Raw genomic sequence first — 20,772 nt, forward strand, 5'->3', positions numbered from 1 at the left:
TATTCTTAGAATAGAAACAACAGATCAACTAAAGTGCAACTTTCCCAGGTGAACTCAAAAGAACTCGTGACCCCTTCAAAATGTGTCGCTTGTACAAAAGATAATCCTTCTTCAGCTTGGTGTCCTGTCGAGCCACCTTTCAGGCCCCTGGAGGTCTGACACTTGGACAGCTAATCTGATCTCAGGCCTCTAAAATCCTGCTGCAGGACCACAGTTTATCTTCATTAATTGAGAGGGCTTTAAAATATAAATACACTCCATACCGCCAAAGAAACTAGCCTTTAACGACATTATTGAGGAAAATGGTTACAGAGGACAAAGAAAGAAAAGAAAGTAGAGGTTGGACCAGTTCACCCTTTTAATTAAGGCAAGGTGACAAGTCTGAGGCTCATGTTTGCAGTGGGGACGTGAAGGCTGAGAGGAGACGATGAAAAGGCGGCTAAAGCAAACACAGGAGGCTCACTCCTACTGGAAACAAGAGACTGCGTTGTTTGCACAGACCCCATGATTTGAGGTGAAGAGCAATGACAACTTAGAGGAAGTCGGGACAGAGCTGCAGCTGGACTCCCTCAAACTCCCAAGACTTAAATTATCATCGCGACTCCACCACAGAAAAGTGGATTTTATCCTCAGCTGACTCCTGAAAGACGACCGCTTCTCGTCAGTGCTTTAATTTCTTTGGGTTTCTCATCAAGCTACAAGTTGACTGTTGACGATGACTGCAAGCAATTAAATGCCTCTACAAAGCCGCTTCTTGTTGTTGTCTGAAAAGTAAAGAAATCCCCCATACTTTTCAGGAATTTCTCAACTTTTTGTTGTTTTTGGTTCTTTAAATTCTTTTGGGAAAATAAGTAACATTCTTCTTTTTTTCAAAAAGCTCATCATTTGTTGAATGATAAATAGTGAGAGTTCAGCTTGGCTTGTTCTCCACAGAGAAACTTGTAACAGCACATCACAGGTATGTGACATAGCTAGAGCACGAACTGTTGTTTATGTACATCTATTCACATGATACTTCAGTTTAAAGTCACCTATTGTCTGCCATGTGGGCAGCTGCACACTGAATCAGTGCAACTCCTCCGCGGCGGTGGAATAAAGAGAACGGCCGCACGAGGCGGGGCCGACGCCGTGTTTGCAGCTTTCAGGAGGGGATGTGGGACGAGAGCACGATTAGAGGAGCTTAGAGGAGGAGGACAGGATGAGGGCGAGCCACACGCTCACCTGCACACGAGCGGTCCAAGCGAAGCACAGGTGTTGCACACCTGGGCCTTTGGGGTGTTCCCACTAGCCATAATAGACTAACCCACCCACTGAGGTCAGTGACCCTCTCTCTTGTTACAAATAGGGAGCGGATTCTGTAAAGAGGAATTAGGACACATTAGCAGGCTCTTGCATTTGACAAGGCCTTCTCATATGTTACAGATACATTTACAAATTGTTGGCTTCATTCCAACAACGTCCTCATTTTTGATTGATTGATTTATTGATTGTTGTTATAAAATAGCATTAGGACTACAGAAATGGTCTTAAAAACAGTTTTTACCTGCAAAAAGGACGTTTTAAAATCATCAGGGTGTATTTGTTTGTCTGTCTTTATGTCTGTTAGCAAGATTACGTCAAAACTACTACATGGGTTTTGTCGAGATTTTCACCACAGATAGATATTAAGGCCATGGAAGAGTCCATACAATTTGTTTGGGGGAGAAGGACTAGGTTTTAATAATGTATGCAATCCTGAAACAAAATAAAAAACCATGGGGGTAAAAAAACAAAAAAACAAAGCTCACCTGATCCATTAAAAACATGTTTTCAACATGTAACATCTTGCAACACATTCTTTTATGATATGATAACAAACTATTATCGATTTTTTTTTTTTAATGAATTAAAAACAGATGTAAGCAGTGAAGTCCTACATTTAGTACACCCTGGGATTCTTTCAGATTCAAAAAGGTAGATTCAACCGTAGGTGTGCCATCATAGTCCTTCCATCCACAGCCACAGAATCACAGACACTAGTAGTGTATCTGATCGAAGTTTTAATTAGAGGAGCACTTTACACCTTTGGTGCAATTGTTTTCATGAACTGTTACAATAGAGAAGTGTTTCATATTCCTTGTGTCCTTGCACCTGGCCAACATGAATGGTGTGAATGGTATTCTATCATACGGTATGGTAAGCACATCACAATGTAGTTTCAACATGTTCAACATGTGAATTGTGAATTGTTCCTGCGGTGAATAACTGCAGTCAGATTCTTGGGGAGGAAAAGACGGCTGTGCACGGACATCTCTTTGATTTGTGGACGTTTGGGTGTTGTGGTCAGTGATGGCATCCATCACATCCCCTGACATCATCCTTTTTTCGAGCAACTGCTCTTTCTCACCGACACATGACTGCAGGACAGACCGAGGGCATGCACACACATGCAGGGACACACTAATAAGGACCATGACTTGGGCAGGGGCTCCCGTCCATAAACACTACTGGATTTCATTACCAGCTCCACTGACCTACATTAGGTCTTTTCTTCTGGGGATTTTCGCTTCATCATTTTCACTTTGGTATTTGTTTCACTCACATGCCGTCATTTCGAGGTCTAATCATTTCAGCATTTATGTCATAATCATCTCTACAGGCAGGGATTCATGTGACACCTCAAAATGCTTCATACATGTAATTGTGACTATATAGACAAAATAAACAGTAGTTTTACTTAACAAAATTCCAGAAACTAATAATTATGGGATTATATATGTATGAGTCTTTGGGCTTTTTGACATGTGTAAAAGGAAGGGGAAAGATAAATTGAAAAAAAAAAAAAAAAAGACGTTTGTGCCTGAGGGTGCTTTTACCTGTGTGAAAACATGAGAGCTAATCTCTAGGATAGGAAACCCAGTAGAGAAAAAAAAACGTAAAAAGCAAGTGGAGGTAGGAAAAGGTAACATCAAAGGTGCAGATTGAGCAACTGATAATTAGCCTGTAATGCTTTTAAGGGTGTTTTTCAGCGACAAAAATAAACGTATTTTGGAGTAAGACATCATAGGCAGCCAGGAATTCCTCCCTCCTCTGTACACAGCGACATACAATGTGAAGGAACCATTTCTCAGTGACAAACATCAGCCCTTTGTGTACGTGCAGTCTGGCATGCTCGTGAAAGGCCTGACGTTCTCTGGAGGGGTCGTCTCAGTTAAGTGTTCGCTGAGAGACGACCTGACAATCAACATTTGCAGAATGTCGTCAAATGAAGAAATATGAGCTCTTTTTATTTACAGTTGTGGAGTGGAAAGGCCAACATGCGCTGACAGTGAGGATATGTGCCACCTCTGGCTACCCTTCCACATTTTCACCCCGGGGATCTGCAAGATGATCTGTATGAATTCCTCACATTTTGAATGACATCACTCAAAGATTCCTTAACAAGTCACATCCAGCAGACATGCACTGTGTCACTGTGATTGATTAGTTTTTTATGGGGCCGGAGGAGAAGTCTGAAACAAATCAGGACATGTTACTAATCAAAATATCATGTGGTAATGCTTTTCTCCTTATGAATTCATCAACAATCTTTAAGGTTCAATACGAGTTAACCTAGATATTAGCTGCTTGCTCTTGAGCGTCTCCATAGCAACAGACAAGCATCTCCTGTGATCTCCTCTGGTATCCTCCATGAGGTGCCTCTCCCATCCGCTTTCTATAGGGCATTTTTTAATAGTTTTTTGGGGATTTATTCAGAAAAACAAAATCACCAAACCTAATGGATCGCTGAAGTTTTCATAGCATTCGGTGAACAGTAATAAACATATTTAAAATCTTGGGAAAAAAAGGCGAGAGCTACTGCGGGATCATGCAAAACACACTGCCACAACTCACACCTCATGATTTTATATCTCTTTTAGATGTCTCAGGATATACAGTATAATAAGACACACATACTGTATTAAAAGCACACTCCTGCTACAAATCCATCTCTAAAGAGAGGAGAGATTAATTCCAAACCGGCTGACCTAATAACACTCTGCCTTCATGCTGAACATCAACCTAAACTTAAAGTTAAACAGTAATTTAAACGTTGGACTTCCTCTTAATCCTTAATCTAAACTCAAATCTGAACCTAAAGCTAAACCTGAATCTAAATTCAACCCAAAAGCTAAAGTTAATCTTGAAACTAAAGTCAATGCAAAAGTGTGAATCTGATGCTGAGGTCCAGGTCCAGGTTGTTGAAACCTTCCTGCCTGCTCCGACCACCTGACCACTCACGACCTTTGGCCCCTCTTGTTTTCCTCCAGGCTGCAGTGTTGCAGGACGAGGAGCGGAGGGGAAGCAATTGTTGTTCACGAAGGTGAGCAGAGATGAATTGGTGCACTGACAGTAGAAGACGTATGAAAGATGCCACCGGGGTTTAAACAAAGATCTTCCTCTGGAAAGGTCAGCAGGATGTCATAAAACCAGTCCTGTCCGTCCTCCTAACCCTTCACCTCTCTGACAATTTCTCTACTTTTTACCGACCTCACTGTTAAATATGTAATATAAAATGAACTTGATAATGCATATTGTCTTTTATCAGTGAATATCTGTGAACAAATTGTCTCGTCGGTTTTTAATCACAATGTTTTTTAGAGAGCATCTCTTAAGATAACTATTATATTTGTTTAGGCAAATACATTGAAGCAAGACGGGGATTGGTACACCAACAGGTGTTTTTATCCTCTATAATCCAACGACAAGGGGCTTTTTCTCCACTTTCAATATGGAAAAAATAGCATTCACCAGAGCCTAAAATTCTAATCAATTATTATTATCAGGCTTTTAAATCAGCTATTGCTTTTCTTGATTCGTAGTTTGTGGTTCAGTATTTAGGAAATCTGAACGATCTTTCATTTTCTCTTGTTGAGCTGACAAATTACCAGTAACATTAAAACAATAATCAACCACAGAAGTACAAATTTGGCAGGTAAAAAGAACGCTTGTCTCCCCGCACGGTGAAAGCTACTAAGCTGGTGGGTCTCTGGGCTCTGATCTATTTCAGACGACTCCTCAACACCCTGTCGACTGCGGCCTTAAAGCAAGTTTAGCAAGCGAAGTTCACATCGAAATGACTTATCGGCTGAGAAATGGTAGACTTCTGAACACATGCTCTCCTTTCAAACTGAACCAGGTTAAATTTCTTTATCAAAATCAAGCAACTTTTACAGGAAAACATATAGACTCCTACTACATTTATCATTACGTCTTCTGCGAGTCTATAGCTGCTGAGATAACACAACAGTATCGTGTATCGTTCATGGGGAAAACGGTGATGTTGCAATTGCAGTAATTCTACAAAACTTTGAAAATTCTCCACGAGCTTCAGAATTTTCACAATTCCCGTAAACATATAATGGGTCAAACATAGAAACATGACAGACTGGATGCTGTTACATGTGTGAAATATTACATCACGCTGGATGGGATTACAGGCTGGAGGAATGCTCTCGTCTGCAGACCGAAATAAAAACGAAACACCGCACGGGAAAGTTCATAAGTGTGTCCACAATAGTTTGGGAATGGTGTGTATGTAAAAAAAAATATTTTTAACTAGTGGAGATCTGAAATTCTGTTTGATTGAGTTCTGGTTCATTTTCAATCAAAAATATTTGACAATTTTATATTCAGAACTCATCAGCAAAACCTGTAAACCTGTAAATCCTCAAATGCCAAGCGAAAGTATGACAGAACACAAAGAAGTCCTCTATGGACTGACACTTTTCCACCACAAGGCACCAGAAAATTGTCTCGGTTTAGACGGGCGACAAACAACTGTCACAAAAGTCACATTATGTGGAGCAGTATTTCTCAACCCAGGAACCCAACTGCTGCCCTTTGTTTGCATCTGCACCTGTGTTTGGCTTCACAGTAATATTTTGGTGAACCAGAGATGAAAAGAGGGGTGTTATAAATAAACTGCCACATGTGTGGATTATAAAACGTTCATATTGTTTTACATCTATAATGATTACTGAAATGTTTTGTACATTTGTATAGGCTAAGGATTTAAACTTGATGAGTAAACACAAAGAACAGAATTCAAACATTTGCTTCTGCTGCAACGTTTATTTTTGTGATGTATTATGTATAGGTGGCAGCACTTTTAGAAAACATCCCTTGTTTTTCTATGACTTGCAATTTCTGTAAATTCCTGTAATTACGCACAAAAACATATACACAGATCCTGTAAATCAGATCACATTTATGGGACATAGAGCAGCAAATTCCTTTTTTACTGCTATAATCACCAAATAGCCATAATATGAGAAGACATGCATCAGTCTTGGTCTTTTTTATACATTAAAGTACATTTCAGCAGAGTGGACTCGAGTCATAGTTGAAAATAAGAGGACCCATAGCATTACTCTCACTCTCTTTGTAATGGGAAGATGAAAGAGACACAGTGTGACACCCATGAAAAACAGAAAAGGAACGTGATATGTTTGATACTGACGGGTCTTTTTTTCCTGTAACCCTTTCATAATGTTTAAAAAGATGCTCTTTTGGCTTTTCAAAGACAGCAGCCGTCTTTTTGTTCATGTTTCACTCCCATTCCCCTACTTACAGTAATTCAAATGGCCTGGGGTCTCTGCTCTTATGTTCTCATGTATCAGCCGACACGGAGGTTTACTTATTATTTACTTAAGTGGGTCAGGGTGGTGTGTTGTGGACGGATAACAGTGTGCGCTCTTGTGTGCAGGTTTACTGCTTTTTCTGTGAGCTTGTTATGACTTATTCATCTTGTTACTTGTGTTGTCTCACATGAAAATGGTTGTCGAGCTGCTGTCTCCCTCTATCCTGCTCTCTGAGCCCTCTTCTAAATGAGATGGAGTCGCAGCTCCTGAACAGATTCACAAGTTGTCTGCTGCCTACGTGGTGGTAGTTTTTTGGGGTTTTTTCAGCTTTATTGTTGCTGCTGCTTCTCATCTTTACTCCGTCATCCATTTCTTGCAAGAAAACGTATTACTCTGAGTTCAGCATGCCTGCTGGAAATTGTATCCCCACTGCGATAACGTGCAGTGAAGCATGAGCAGTCGAGGACATTTTTTTTAACTATCCGTGATTAACTCAAGCAAACTGAATCTTTCCAACTAAATGTAACAGCAGAACTTATTGAGTGAATCTGTCATCATCAGACTGCCCTACGCACACACCGCAATCTCACTACAACAAGAAAACCTGAATAAGAGGGACAATTTAGAGACAAATAACTTTTCTGAGTGACTAGTTGTTTTTTTTAAGATTACTGGTGAAATAACTCCATTACTTTTTAAAGAGGCAGTTGAATTCATCTACAAATTTTGAGGGAGTTCTTCAACAAGTTATGAACTTGTCCCGCCCAATGGCCAAGAAAGTCTTTCTAAGAACCTGTTTTAATGACCAGGTTTTAAACGGGTACATTTCAGACCTAAAGAGCTCTAACAATATTGGTTCTGCAGGCGAGGTGAGCCGGTCCTAATGAAACTTCTTTTATATCTTCAAAGAAATCCAAACAGTGATTCATCTCATTACTTTAGTCACACCTTTCATCGGTTAACGCCACAATGTGTCCTAACTGCCCCTATTTTAAAGGATCCATGCCTTTGTTATTGTGCATAAAACAGCACGTCTTCAGGAATCCCTCTGTTTTACTGTATAGACCGTGACTCACGACGTGACAAACACCTACATATTTACCGTGATGAAAGCTAACCACAGAGCTCACCTGTCTCACAAAGTGATTCACGCAAATGATGCATTGGAAAATGACTCATTGTTGGTTGTAAACATTGTAAATGTTGTGTGGTTTACGAGGGGCTTCCCTAATGCGCTCATCATGTGTTTTGATCTTGGATTGAAACTGTCTGGACCTGGCAGGAAGGCCTCCCATTTCTTCTTCTAGTCCCACTTCTCTTCGTATTTGCGATTAAAAAGTCTCAATAAAAGCATGTGAATTCAGCAGCTCTGCTGTCAGGATGAATCATTGCTGGAAGAATAGTCCAAGGTCAAAATCCCCAAACAACCCACACAGACACACATACGCAAGCACTTTGTTTGCACTGCAGTCCACACACATAACCACTCGATTGATGACATGTGCAATGGACGAGAGGACAAGAAAGACGGAGACACAATGAACACTGAGACAAAAACAACAGTAAGCAAAACACCCAAACGGAAGGAAAAGCCTCCCTCCTTTCTTTCAGCCTCCTGCACACCTTTGAGGACGGCCTTTCTTGTAGCCCACCTTAAGAAAACATCCGTGCCCCCACACGATGCTGAGCCTTGTGTTTCCTTGTGTCTTTAATCTTTGTGAAAAGAGCTTTTAACAAGGCTGGGGAGGATGAGTGGATCTGCCAAAGAAGAACAAAGGCAGGGAGGAACTTTGAGAGATAGTAGCAGAGTGGAAAGCTCTGTAATTTATCACCTGTTGCCCCTGGGCAACCCCGCATTCTACGCTCTGGGGTTTTCTGTGAGTGTGTGTGTGTGTGTGTGTGTGTGTGTGTGTGTGTGTGTGTGTGTGTGTGTGTGTGTGTGTGTGTGTGTGTGTGTGTGTGTGTGTGTGTGTGTGTGTGTGTGTGTGTGTGTGTGTGTGTGTGTGTGTGTGTGGTGGGAAGAAATGAGCAGCTAAAAACAGAAAAGATAAACATCATTTATCTAAAACCTCAACAGCTGGAATTTTTTTATATCTCTTTTTCCTATTGTGGATGGATTTGGACACATCATACAGACAAACAGATACCCTTTTTGTTTGAAATATTTATGACAGGGTTCTCAAACTCCTGGCGGGTGGACCACTTCCGGCCCACACCCCGCATTATTCTGGCCTGTGACTTGATGTCTAAAATATAATGGGATTCGATTGTGTTTTTAATAAATTTTTCACCAAATATAAATTTTTGTGCAATTTAAATTATTAAAAAAAACTATTCAATGTAAAAAGCTCACCTTTAACACAAAGAAGCAGCAGCAGAAGAAGAAAAAGTCATTGTAGACAGACAAGAAGCAGATGTTTCAAAAAAGGATTTGCACTAGTAGACAGAAACTAATGTGTATTTTTATTCTATTATAAAGAAAATATGAGTTTAAGTGATATCTCATGTCTGGCTAGAAGTGAAGTTTGTTGAAAGGCTTCAATTAGACACTTAAAGATGAAGGGGAAAAGTCAGCATTAGTTAGCAGCTATTTAGATTACTTGAACACTGACAAGGCCCTTCAGTTACATGACCGTGCCCAGAATGGCGCCTGCTCAGCATTTACAACAAGGGGAATAGCCAAAAAAGTTAGATCTTACACAGGGGCTGTAATGTAAGTCATTATGAAAGGTTTCACATCAAGAAAACATTTTATCATGATTGTCAATGCTCAAATAGAATGTTTTTGCTTTGCATCACTTGGGTTTCAAAGGATTCTGTTTGCTTACAAACTGCCCCAAAAAAAAGTTGTTAAAGCAAACCAACACAATATTAACAGTGCCAATGGAAAATGAATAAGTTGTGCATACCCTCTTTACACACACTGGCTAAGGTACTTTACACATATACCTTAGCCAGTAAGATTCATGAATAAATAGACTGAACTATTGTGAAGTTTATTTAAGAGAAACATAAATTTAACTCTTGGGATTTTAACGAGGTTAACATGTTGAGATTAACATCATATTAGTGCTTCAGTAATTCAGCAGCGTTGAACAACTGGTTTAAAGACTAGAAGACACTGAATTCCTGGTGACATGAACTACGCTCAGCTTTCAAGTCACCTTGTCTTTGACTGCCATCTAGTGGTCTCTATTTGTATCTACATGTGGAAAATATGCCGAAATGTATTATGTTTAATCCGAGACGTTTAAAGAAACCGATGCAATGGTTTAATGAGACAGGTTTGAAATGTCCCAGATAACAAAAATATGTTCCTCGTAAATCAGTGCAGACAAACGTGGCAAAACTCGTGCTTAAGGAACTGATGTTACCTTCGAGTCCGGATTTCAAACACAGACTTTTTAAAACTATTGCAGATCTGTCCTATATTAAATACAACTAACAAACAAGTCTTTCCAATTAGTGTGCAAAATACCTTCTTGACGTGTCTTGTTTTGCTTAAAAATTCAATAAAGGTTTTTATTTGCCGAGAAGCATTTAAAGCTCATATTTTAATGGTACGTTAATAACTATCTTTTGGACGAATGACGAAAATTCAAGAATTGTAGCTGTTAAACTGTAAAATAGGATCTGTACAAATCAAACCAGTATCTAATATGATTTAACGCTTAACAGTATTTGTGGCGTCCTACCCTTTTAAAACTATTAAATAACCAATGTGGCTGTTAACACATGAACGCAGCATTACGTGACGCGTTACGCGATGACGTTTTACCAGCAGGCGACGTGTGACGTCGCACGCAGCTGCCGTGTTTGGTCTGAGCGGAGGAAGGCTTGGCAGGGATCAAGGAAACCGCTAGCATCGTAGATAAACACCCCGGAGAGGTGTGCGGCCAGCTGTCACAACACCGAGGACCGACTGACTCCTTCACGCAGCGAGGGTCAACATGTCTGAGACATACGGTACGTCTTTGCGGGGCTCCCTGCGCTCTGGTGTGACAGGCTGGCTCTGAGTAACGCGGCTCGTTAGCGAGCTCCACGGCTAGCTGGGTTAGCCGCTGGATAACTTGCCACCTTACCGTGACTTCTGGTCTGAGCGGTGATAAAAACACATTCTCCCATCACATCTCATTCAACATGAGAGGTTTGGGTGTGCCCTGTCTTTTTAACTGACACGTCTGTCTCGACAATGGCGGTGGTGTGTCGTCTAATTAAATGGCCAGTGGGCAGGAGTGAACAGATCGCGAGACATTTACAGGTAAAAGTTGGCAAAAAGTTTTTACACAGAATGCAACAGAGACGTGGCAAGACGCGAGCGATACGCAAACACACGCCGAGGTAACACGATCATGAGTGAAGTTAAGCTGGTCGGGTGACCTTGGAGCTAAAACAATGTATTCATTCAGTCCAGGCTGTTGTGTATTTCCACCTGAGAGGAGTCCACTTCCCTCAAGGCCCATCGGAGGAAGTGGGATGTTTGTGGTTGATTGTGTCTCTATTACCTGGAAATCAGCAGGTTATAGGTGCGTCATAGGTGTAAAGGACGACCTATAAGACATCAGTTCTCTGGCCACAGACAAACACAGGACCTCAAACCTTTGTGAGAAACGATAATCCCTCTTTACTGGCTTTGACCTTTAAGGGAATAAAAAAACAAACAGGACCAGGTTCTTGTACTTCCCTGCAGTATTCATGCAGTGTCTTGTTTCTCTTCGGCACTGTTATTATACATCTCTGTGGTTGTTTTGTATTACTGTTTTTATTGTTGTGTGTGATGTGTTTTAGTGGCGACTGCCTCTTTTGACCCATTTCTGTAGTCATTTGGTGTTTGTTTGTGGTTTGTTTACTTTGCTATAATTTATCATCTGTTTATGTTGTTTGCTGTATGTTTTTTTTAGTTCCAGCTGGGGTTTTTATTTCATAATAATTTCTCATCTGAGGTTGTACCTGTCTCTGAGCTTTAGCAACGTGACTGATCACTACTCCAGGCAGAAAGGTATTGTTGTTCCTCACTCTCCATCAAATTATTTAAGAGGACTTTGTCTCATGGTACCAGTAGTACAATTGGCTTGACATTGTAGACCCAGTTGTTTTGAAACGGCACACCATCATCCTGTCGTGTTGCACTCAGACTCACTCTCGCCATCTGTTGTTGCTTGTACAATCTCTCACTCTTTCCTTGTATGAAACGTTATCCAACCAAGCAGGATTTAGGTTAAAGCACCTCAGCTAATGGGAGCTGTAATAGCTTTTTATTGATTTTTGCTTCATTCTTCTCCGCTGTCTCTTTGGAGAATCAGTAGCTGAACCAGCAAGAGGCATTATGAATACAATAGGTATGGTTTTTTTTGGTCTCAGTTAGACTTCATTGACTTGTATTATTTATTTGGCATTTGCTTGGAGGCGTAGCTTTTCAGTAATGAGTGTATTCGAAGGAATACTCCTAAAATGCCAAATATATTTAAATGTATGTATTTTGATCAATCACCTATTCTACCAGAAGTCTAAAATTAGTGAAAAATGTTAATCCTGGTTTCTCTTTTCATTTCTTTCCTTCCATCCTATTCATCATTGCTACAGTACCCAAAATGCAATCAGGCAAACATCTCCTGTAACTATGCAAATACCCAGAGAACAGTGTCAGTAGATGGCAGGACACATAAACCTGACACAGATCCGAGCGTGGAAGTGTTGCCATGGTGTGAGTGAATGCAAATAACAATGTTTATTCATTCCCCAGGGGTTTATTTAATGCTGATGTGGAAAGACTACAAGAGCAGCTGTTGAAAGGGAAGCGCGTCTCCCAATTGCGTTGACATATTGACAGCTTGATTGTTACATGCAGATCTCACATGGGAATACAGAATGTCTGGGGAAAGTGCTGACAAGCCGAGGGAAGCCTTTAAAATGGAGCTGTTAGGCTTTGATTCTGTCACTTCTGCTCTCGCGAGCAGCGACAATGTGCAGTTGGAATACGGCGCCGACTGCTGCAGCAGAAGAAAACTGCGAGTGCCTGCAGGCACCTTTTCTTTGCTTCAGCCACTCCTCTCACCATGAGTGTGACCTCCAGCTTGAGAAAACAAAAAAAGGTGCACCATAAACCGAGCCAGTGAAGGTGGCTCCAAGAGCGAGCGCATATTAAGTTTGGACGTCATCTTCTTCCTCCCTCTGTTTCCACGCTGCTGTTTTGGTTGACCTTGTGTGCAGTTGAACATTCACAGGCCGCTCGGCTGGCTGGCACTATCAAAATTTGTCACTAATCATTTGCCACACCAGCACTCCACGCCTGCACAGCCTGCACTCCATCCCCACTGAAGTTTCATGCTGTCTTTAAAGTCTAATGGCTGCAGCCTTTCAGGGCAAGAGGGGTGTTTTGCAGTTTCACAGTCTCAGAAACAAACCGTCCTTCCTGAATGTCCCGTTACTCTCTTCCTACCAATACAACGGGGGCATTTTTTTCAATTAAACTCAATTACAATTAAACTCTGTGTTGAAGCTATTTCTATGGGGGCGCTGTGGGAAACTGAGACGGATGGTATTTAACTGATACTCAATTACCCAACAGGTGTGCGGGCAAAGGGGTTTATATTTTTTTGTTTTGTGCTGCCCACGGTAGAAACCTATCTGCTGTGTACATCCATCCATCCATCCATCCATCCATTGTCCCCCGCTTATCCGAGGCCGGGTCGCGGAGGCAGCAGTCTAAGCAGGGATGCCCAGACTTCCCTCGCCCCAGACACTTCCTCCAGCTCTTCTGGTGGGAACCCGGACACAGAATCTGCTGTGTGTACATGGCATACTAAAAAAACATTCTTACGATTGCCACTACTTGGTTGGAGTTCGATGTCTTTGCCAACCTTTGACATATGAGCTACACGATAGCAAATCCCAGGTCTGAAAGTTCAATTGGGTATACCAATCCATTTATTTTCAATTTTCAAGGTTTTGCTTGACGTCTTGATGAAAAATACTATTGACTGAAAAATTATTATTATTATTTTTTTTGTTAAAAATGATGATAATCAGTTAAATAACCCCTCTACTTGACTACAGCACTCCCATGGAAAAGGCTCCAACTCTCTGAGTTTGCTTTGATAATCATTTTTTATTTGTGGTAGCGTGAACTCTTCCTGCTCACTAAACAAGTGGACCACAACTATGTAAATAGCATTTCTCCAGACCCATGACATCTACATGAACTAACTAATCATCGAAGGAACTTAAATCACTCTCTTCTTTGCAACATATTTTTGTCAGTGTGGTTCGCAACAGAAGAAATCCTTCAGACATTTTCAGTTAGAATTACCATATATATATATATATATATATATATATATATATATATATTATTTTGTTGGTAAATGGCACAGAGCAATCCATCACTTTACTGCCCATTAGGCTTTACCTGTGCAACTTAAACACAATAGGTATTGTCTATATGACCAAAACCCTTTCTTTACAGGGATGGTCACAGAAAGTCATAGCAACCTATACACTTGGCTTTAACACCCAATTAAACACAAAAAGCACCCCTCAAAACACAAACTCGTTCAGAAAGGAAACCTGATCCAGTAAAACCTCCTAGATAAGCAAATGTATACCTGAGTCAAACATAATATAATATAATCTTCATACCGGTTCATCTAATTCAGCTCGCTGGAGCCTCTCCCAGCTGACTATAGGCTACAGACAGCCACATACACTCAAATCCACATTTATTGGTAATTTTAGTCAAAATTAACCTCAGATTCATTTTTATGGACTGTGAGAGAAAACCCACACAGTGTGAGAACATGTGAACATTACACAGAGAGAAAAAACAAAAAAACCCAACCACACTTGAACCGGCCTGGTAGAAAAAATATATTACAATATGCATCATAAAATGTTGCCAGATTCTTTTTAAAGATCGTATTATCCTATAATTTACAATTGTAGGAATGGCAGTGAATGTTTTAGCCAGGCAAAAAATAAAGAGAGTGATTTCCAGCAAATGTCTTTTACATCATACTTCAAGCGTGTCATGAATGATGGCTATAGATTCTACCTCTTTAAAAGCATAATTGCTTTCAGGCCAGCACACAGAGTTGTAGAGGAAGTTGTAAAAGTCCTCTCGCATGATGCAAGTCAAGAAACTGTCACCATAAATCTTATTTTCATGATAGACCTGACTAACAGGGCTGTACAAGTCTCTCTGCATTACTGGTGAATGCAGCTCACTCACGCATGCAGTTTTCACATCATCATCATTACGTTTCATATCTCATGTCACGCAGTCAGAAAGGAGCCACAGCATGTAAATTCCCACCACGCTATCCTTGGCCGTAGCAGACAGAGGCTATTTGTCCTGTGGACGGAGTTGCGTGTCAGGGGCCGAAGTTTCTCTGGATCACATGTGTGGGTCAGGTTGTTCTTTCCAGAGAACGGCGGCCCTCTTCACAACAACAACATCTGTACAACCAGCTGGTTTTGGTCATTGAATCCCTGCGTGGGTCTGTCCGCTACACACTGTCCCAGACGTAAGATCACAAACGTGAGAGATTATTGGCGAGATCTTTAGTTACATCTCACTGTGAGACTGCGCCTTTATAAGATTGTTCAAATCGCACAGTGTGTAGTGGATAAAACATCACTGCTGCTTTTGGTTGTACCTCAACGTCAAACACAGGTAATTGCCACCACTGCCTCCCAAACAAACACATTAAATAGGGAATCATAAGTGGCTTGTTAGACTGATTACATGCACAGCTTTGGGATTATGGGGCTAATTTGGGTTTGGTGGATACCGGCACTGCAGTAGCTCAGTGGGATTAAGAGGAAACCTGAGGATGCGGGTGCAAAGAGGAACAGGTTCCACCCTGATGTTGTGGTGTCGCATTGATCGCGGCCTCTTCTCTTCTGCCTCCAGACTTCCTGTTTAAATTCCTGGTGATTGGCAGCGCTGGGACGGGGAAATCCTGCCTCCTCCACCAGTTCATCGAGAACAAGTGTAAGTCTCAGGGCCGCAGAGGAGTTAAAAAGACACTCAGTCATGCATAAGCTGACAAAGTCCTGAAATGAGTGTTGTTGATTTCGTGCGTCGTTTCACGCCTCATGAAATCAACTCTCTGAGGCTGAAGCGTCGTTACACTCAGCTGAACTTTTCAGCGAGTTCCTCCAGAGAAAGTTATTCATTGACTACTGTGTGTGTGTGTGTGTGTGTGTGTGTGTGTGTGTGTGTGTGTGTGTGTGTGTGTGTGTGTGTGTGTGTGTGTGTGTGTGTGTGTGTGTGTGTGTGTGTGTGTGTGTGTGTGTGTGTGTGTGTGTGTGTGTGTGTGTGTGTGTGTGTGTGTGTGTGTGTGTGTGTGTGTGTGTGTGTGTGTGTGTGTGTGTGTGTGTGTGTGTGTGTGTGTGTGTGTGTGCCGCCTCTCGAGATTCCTGACATTTACAATTTGCAATTATTGTAAGACACTGCGCCTCAGTCTCTGCCTTGGACTGCCCTACACAAACAGCCCCTGACAGGAAAACAAGACGGGCCCCGCTGAATAACAACACCTTTCTGGGCTGTAGATCTTCACATTTTAGTGAAAACAGTGCAATCTGTGAAGTGCAGTCTAATAAAAGAAAGAAGGAAAAAAAAAAAGGCTCTCGAGTGCAAAACAATGAGATAAATCTTCAGTTCTCTGACAATATCAATCAGACTGAACACCGCATGCCTCACACAGTCGGGCTTTATTGCAGAGCTGTATGAGTATATCAAATAAACCTGTAATGCGGTGTTTGGTTTACAGCACATTATTGAACTGTCTGAGTGAGTAAGCCAGTCAGTAAGCCCAGAGGGGAACTCAAAACTTAAACTGCTGGATAAAAAATCCATAGCTCTGTTTTTGTGAGTCGTGTTAAAACCACCTTCTCCTCCAGGCGGCTGTGTTCAGTTGTTTTAGCTCCCTGTGCTCTCAGCCGGGCAGGTTGATGGTGTTAATCTCCTCTGGACTCCCTGGATGTGGGTATGAGGTGTTTGAAGATCGCAGCTCAGGCCTCTTAACAACCACAACAGGCTGCCAGATATCAAAATTCTATTTAACAAAGGGGATGAAACACTCTGTCACTCTTTCTAAATATTCGAGTGAACAGCCAGAAATTCAGACTAAATCCCCTCACAGCCTCGTCATAAGAGAGTGAAATCGACGTATCAATTTCCATTCGCACAGCTGTTTAGTGTTCTCATCTCATACCCCCACTTCTCCTAACTCCTGCCACAGTTAAACAAGACTCCAACCACACCATCGGCGTGGAGTTTGGATCCCGGGTGGTCAACGTGGGCGGAAAGACGGTCAAACTGCAGATCTGGGACACTGCCGGGCAGGAGCGATTCCGGTAAAACCTCCCGTGTCCCTGCAAGATTCATGTTTAGGAGGGAAACATTAACTAAATGTTGTTGCTTCAGCTTGAAGGAGAGAAATTGCGACGACCTGCAGCCACAGGAACCTAAAGAGAAAAACTATTAAACATTCGTATCAAATCTAAGTCTGCAAAATATATTTATAGAGGTGATCTATTCATTTGGACAACGTTATTCACATTGTTGTAAGGTTGTCCACTTGAAACCTTTTTGAAGTTATTGTTCAAATGATTTCTTAAGTGGCAGGTGGCGAGCTCATGGTCTCAGGCCCCCCCAGCAGCTCTGCTGGTGTAATGAAGCGCCTGGCTGACGATAATAGTTGGACGCATGGGACAGTTTGTCTTTCAGCTCCCTCTGTGGCGTTTTACCTTCTGATAATGCGGACATGATATTTCACACAAGGTTTCTGCTTTCTCTCCGCAGTTCCGTCACTCGCAGCTACTACAGAGGAGCAGCCGGAGCCCTCCTTGTTTACGACATCACCAGGTAAGGGTGGCAGTAAGGGCAGCTGCCTCCCTGCCCGGGGTTTCTGACGGGGGTGGGGTATATATTTAATGGATAACTATACGTGTGCACCTCCGTACAGAATCTTTAACCATATTTTGGGGAAAGCAATAATTTCATTTTGGACATTGCTATTAGGAACTCTCTCAGTCCTGGGAGTCGAGGGGCAACTTGATTATTTCTGTCTTCACAGTTGATTTACAACATGCAGATTTACCACTTCATCCCCCAATAGTGTCTCCAAATGCATGCTGGGTAAAACACAGTTCATTGAGCCGGGGGTTTTTTTCTGGACCTGAGCATAAACCTAGAATTGGTCTTGCTGCGCCTGAGATCCCCGATTACATAATGTCAAAGCTCTTGTTTGGAGTTGCTGAGTTGTAGTTTTTACTGCGTGGTGTAAGAAACTGGAGGTGTGACGTTGTGTCTCCGCTTGGGTCCATACCGTGATACTGAGTACCCAGAACCCACGTCAGGCTGGTTCTTTAATAAGCTCTGAGTTCTGATGGAGGGATTGTGGGACCAACACAGAAGGAGTGTGGTAATGCAGAAAGACAAGAATGCAGCCCGTTTGGGGGGGGGGGTGGCAGGAGACATTTATTAGCTCACAGAGGTCAAAGGGTCAACAGGAAGACGGACGGTTGGAAGAAGCTGGAAAGAGCCAGTGAAAGAGAGAGAGAGAGAGCGATAAAGTGAGTGGGATTGCAGCTGAGTGGCGCGTTCCCGTCGGTGTTTCGCTGAACGAGTTGCGTCACTCTTTGGGTCCTAGTGCAGGCAGCTGGTGAGCATTACTGTACGGACCCACACCCCTCTGCTCACCTCATCTCAGCCCCGCGTCCAGGGGGACCAGACGCCTCGCCCAGAAGACTTTCTCATGGAAGCCCAATTACTCTCATCAAAGTACATCATCACATCGTAATAACTCCCATTATTGTTACAGCTACAAACACATGAAGTTTTAAGGAGGAATCAAGATTAAACAAAATGACTGAAGTGTAAATAAAATATAGATTTCTGCTTTTATTGCACGTGAATCGCAACAATATCTTAATATGAAAAACCTCAGCAAGTTCTGCACAAACCCAAACGTTACTTCTTGGCGAGTGTCGACAGGAAACCTTCACCATGATGTAAATTAAGTTGTTTTTTTTTAAGTCTTTGACGTGCCAGTATAATGTCTGTAAAGAAACACGGCTCCTTGTGTACAAACAGTCACTTGCAGATATTCCCAGCTGGCAAAATATCTGTCACATGAATCTCTGTGTATTTGTTAAGGTAGTAATTACCACGTGAGCATGTCTTCCCTCAAATACTGAGTCGTCCTTCCTGCCTTAACAGTCGAGAGACGTACAACGCCCTGACCAACTGGCTGACGGACGCCCGGACGCTGGCCAGTCCCAACATCGTCATTATCCTGTGTGGCAACAAGAAAGACCTGGACGCAGACAGAGAGGTGACCTTCCTGGAGGCCTCGCGCTTCGCTCAGGAAAATGGTATCCGATATCTATCAGCCACAACATGCTATCTACTGACGAGTAAACACAATCTAAGTTTGGTGTCTTTATGTAGTCGCCTGTTACTGGGTTGAATATTTTAGGCAGCAAGAGAACTTTCTCTCCTCAGAATTGCAGGAAACTTAGGTTCAGAAAATCTCCAGTGGCCAGAGTTTATGAAGAATGGCCAGCGAATCCTGTTGTTTTATTCTGGGGGGGTTGTCTCTCTCTCTCTCTCTCTCCTCGTGCAGAGCTGATGTTTCTAGAAACGAGCGCTCTGACCGGTGAGAATGTGGAGGAGGGTTTCCTGAAGTGTGCTCGTACCATCCTCAATAAGATAGACTCAGGTAGGCTGTCTTTGTTTGCCAAAGAGGCCGTGTCTGTTCTGGGTGTGTCTTTTTTGTTTGTTTGTTGTTTTTTTTTTACAACCACCTCAAAGCTCAATTGCTTAAAGTGCGTCTGCGCCGCCGCCGGGCCTCATTGCCGTTCCCTTCTTCTCAGGCGAGTTGGACCCGGAGAGGATGGGCTCGGGGATCCAGTACGGCGACGCCTCGCTGCGGCAGCTGCGGCAGCCCAGAGGAACCACCGCACAGAACAAGCAGCAGTGTAATTGCTAGGAAATCGCTGGACGCCCACCTCTGCCCGCAGGCCCACGCAGACAAGACGCCCCCTACAGGTTAGAGACTCGGGGACGATTCATGAGTAACGAGCGTCTGTCGGTGATCGTCGCCTCAACGCTGCTTTGCTTCCTCCTCCACTGCAGCTCCAGGTGCTTTTGGGTGTGTGTGACCATTTCTCGCAGCAGTCTCACACACCTCGGATCACCTCCACGAGCGGTCGCCGAGATCACCGCAACCCCCGGCCCCCGGTGGGAGACTCCATCTCTCACCCGACGGGGGTCCGTCTTTATGTCCCCGTATCTGGACCGGACAAACCACGACTGTGACCGCAGTGGGGATGATGAGGAAGAGAAACCTTCATCCTTAAAACATGTTTCTCTGCTACTCACCAGACAAGGACAGGTCTTGGGTTGTGTGTGTGGCCCTGATGTTGTTTTATTTTTGTGCTTTATTATTATTATTAATGGTTTTAGTAAACCCAACATGCTTGTTGCATTTGCACATCACTGTCTTTAAGTTATTATTGTAATACAGTTGTTTTTTTCGCGTATTCATCAGAAAACCTCTCCCGTTCTGATTCATGGCGGCTTTTCATTTTCATTAAGACAACATTGATTGTTTTTGATTTACTTTGACTTCACGTCCCATAAACTCAGCCTGTCGTTGGTATTGACCGTGGCAATTCTTTCACTTCTAAGGAGTCTAAGTGTGCAGGTTGTTACATTGCGCCGGATTACAAGCCTTTACGTTTTGCTTCATTTCTACCAATATTCCCGTCAAAGGAAGTTCTGTGTAACTTTAGAGTTTTAAAGTCAGAATATAGACCCCAGTTGAAGTCCCCAGTCTATTAATCACAGTCTTAAATGTGAGTATTCTATTTTTGCATTTGAATGCACTGTAAAAAAAAAAAAAAAGAAACTGGCCTTGGTAATATTCCTGATGTTTTGTACCCATGGCAGTGGTTCCCAACACGATAGCACAAAATGTCCGCGGTCAAAATTTAAGAGTTGCACATGTCAAATAAAGCCAGAATAAGACTCTGTACGATCCAAAGTAAGCCCCGGGAAACTTCCCATGGCTTTCCTCTCCAAGACCTTTGTTTGCCGAGTGTTTAACGTGAACTTGTGGTTCATCTTAAAAAGCACAAAGAGGAGAAACGTTTCTTTAAT

At 42.4% G+C, this 20,772-nt stretch overlaps 1 protein-coding gene across 1 annotated transcript; it reads left to right on the forward strand.

Moving 5' to 3' along the window:
* Positions 1-10,384: 10,384 nt before the first annotated feature.
* rab4b (RAB4B, member RAS oncogene family) lies at positions 10,385-20,534 on the forward strand. The gene is made up of 8 exons (XM_080459453.1): positions 10,385-10,568; positions 15,514-15,594; positions 16,847-16,961; positions 17,410-17,472; positions 18,829-18,983; positions 19,235-19,330; positions 19,485-19,659; positions 19,747-20,534. The coding sequence occupies exons 1-7, from the start codon at positions 10,553-10,555 to the stop codon at positions 19,598-19,600; spliced, it is 642 nt and encodes a 213-aa protein (XP_080315579.1). The 5' UTR covers positions 10,385-10,552; the 3' UTR covers positions 19,601-19,659; positions 19,747-20,534.
* The last annotated feature ends 238 nt before the right edge of the window (positions 20,535-20,772 follow it).

Source organism: Lipophrys pholis (genome assembly GCF_963383615.2).
Source record: "Lipophrys pholis genome assembly, chromosome: 3".
Classification (NCBI taxonomy): Eukaryota; Metazoa; Chordata; class Actinopteri; order Blenniiformes; family Blenniidae; genus Lipophrys; species Lipophrys pholis.

Coding starts and splice junctions, on each gene's coding strand:
- rab4b (XM_080459453.1), top strand. Junction 15,595..16,846: donor CCAGTTCATCGAGAACAAGT/GTAAGTCTCAGG, acceptor CTCCTGCCACAG/TTAAACAAGACTCCAACCAC. Junction 19,331..19,484: donor CCTCAATAAGATAGACTCAG/GTAGGCTGTCTT, acceptor CCTTCTTCTCAG/GCGAGTTGGACCCGGAGAGG.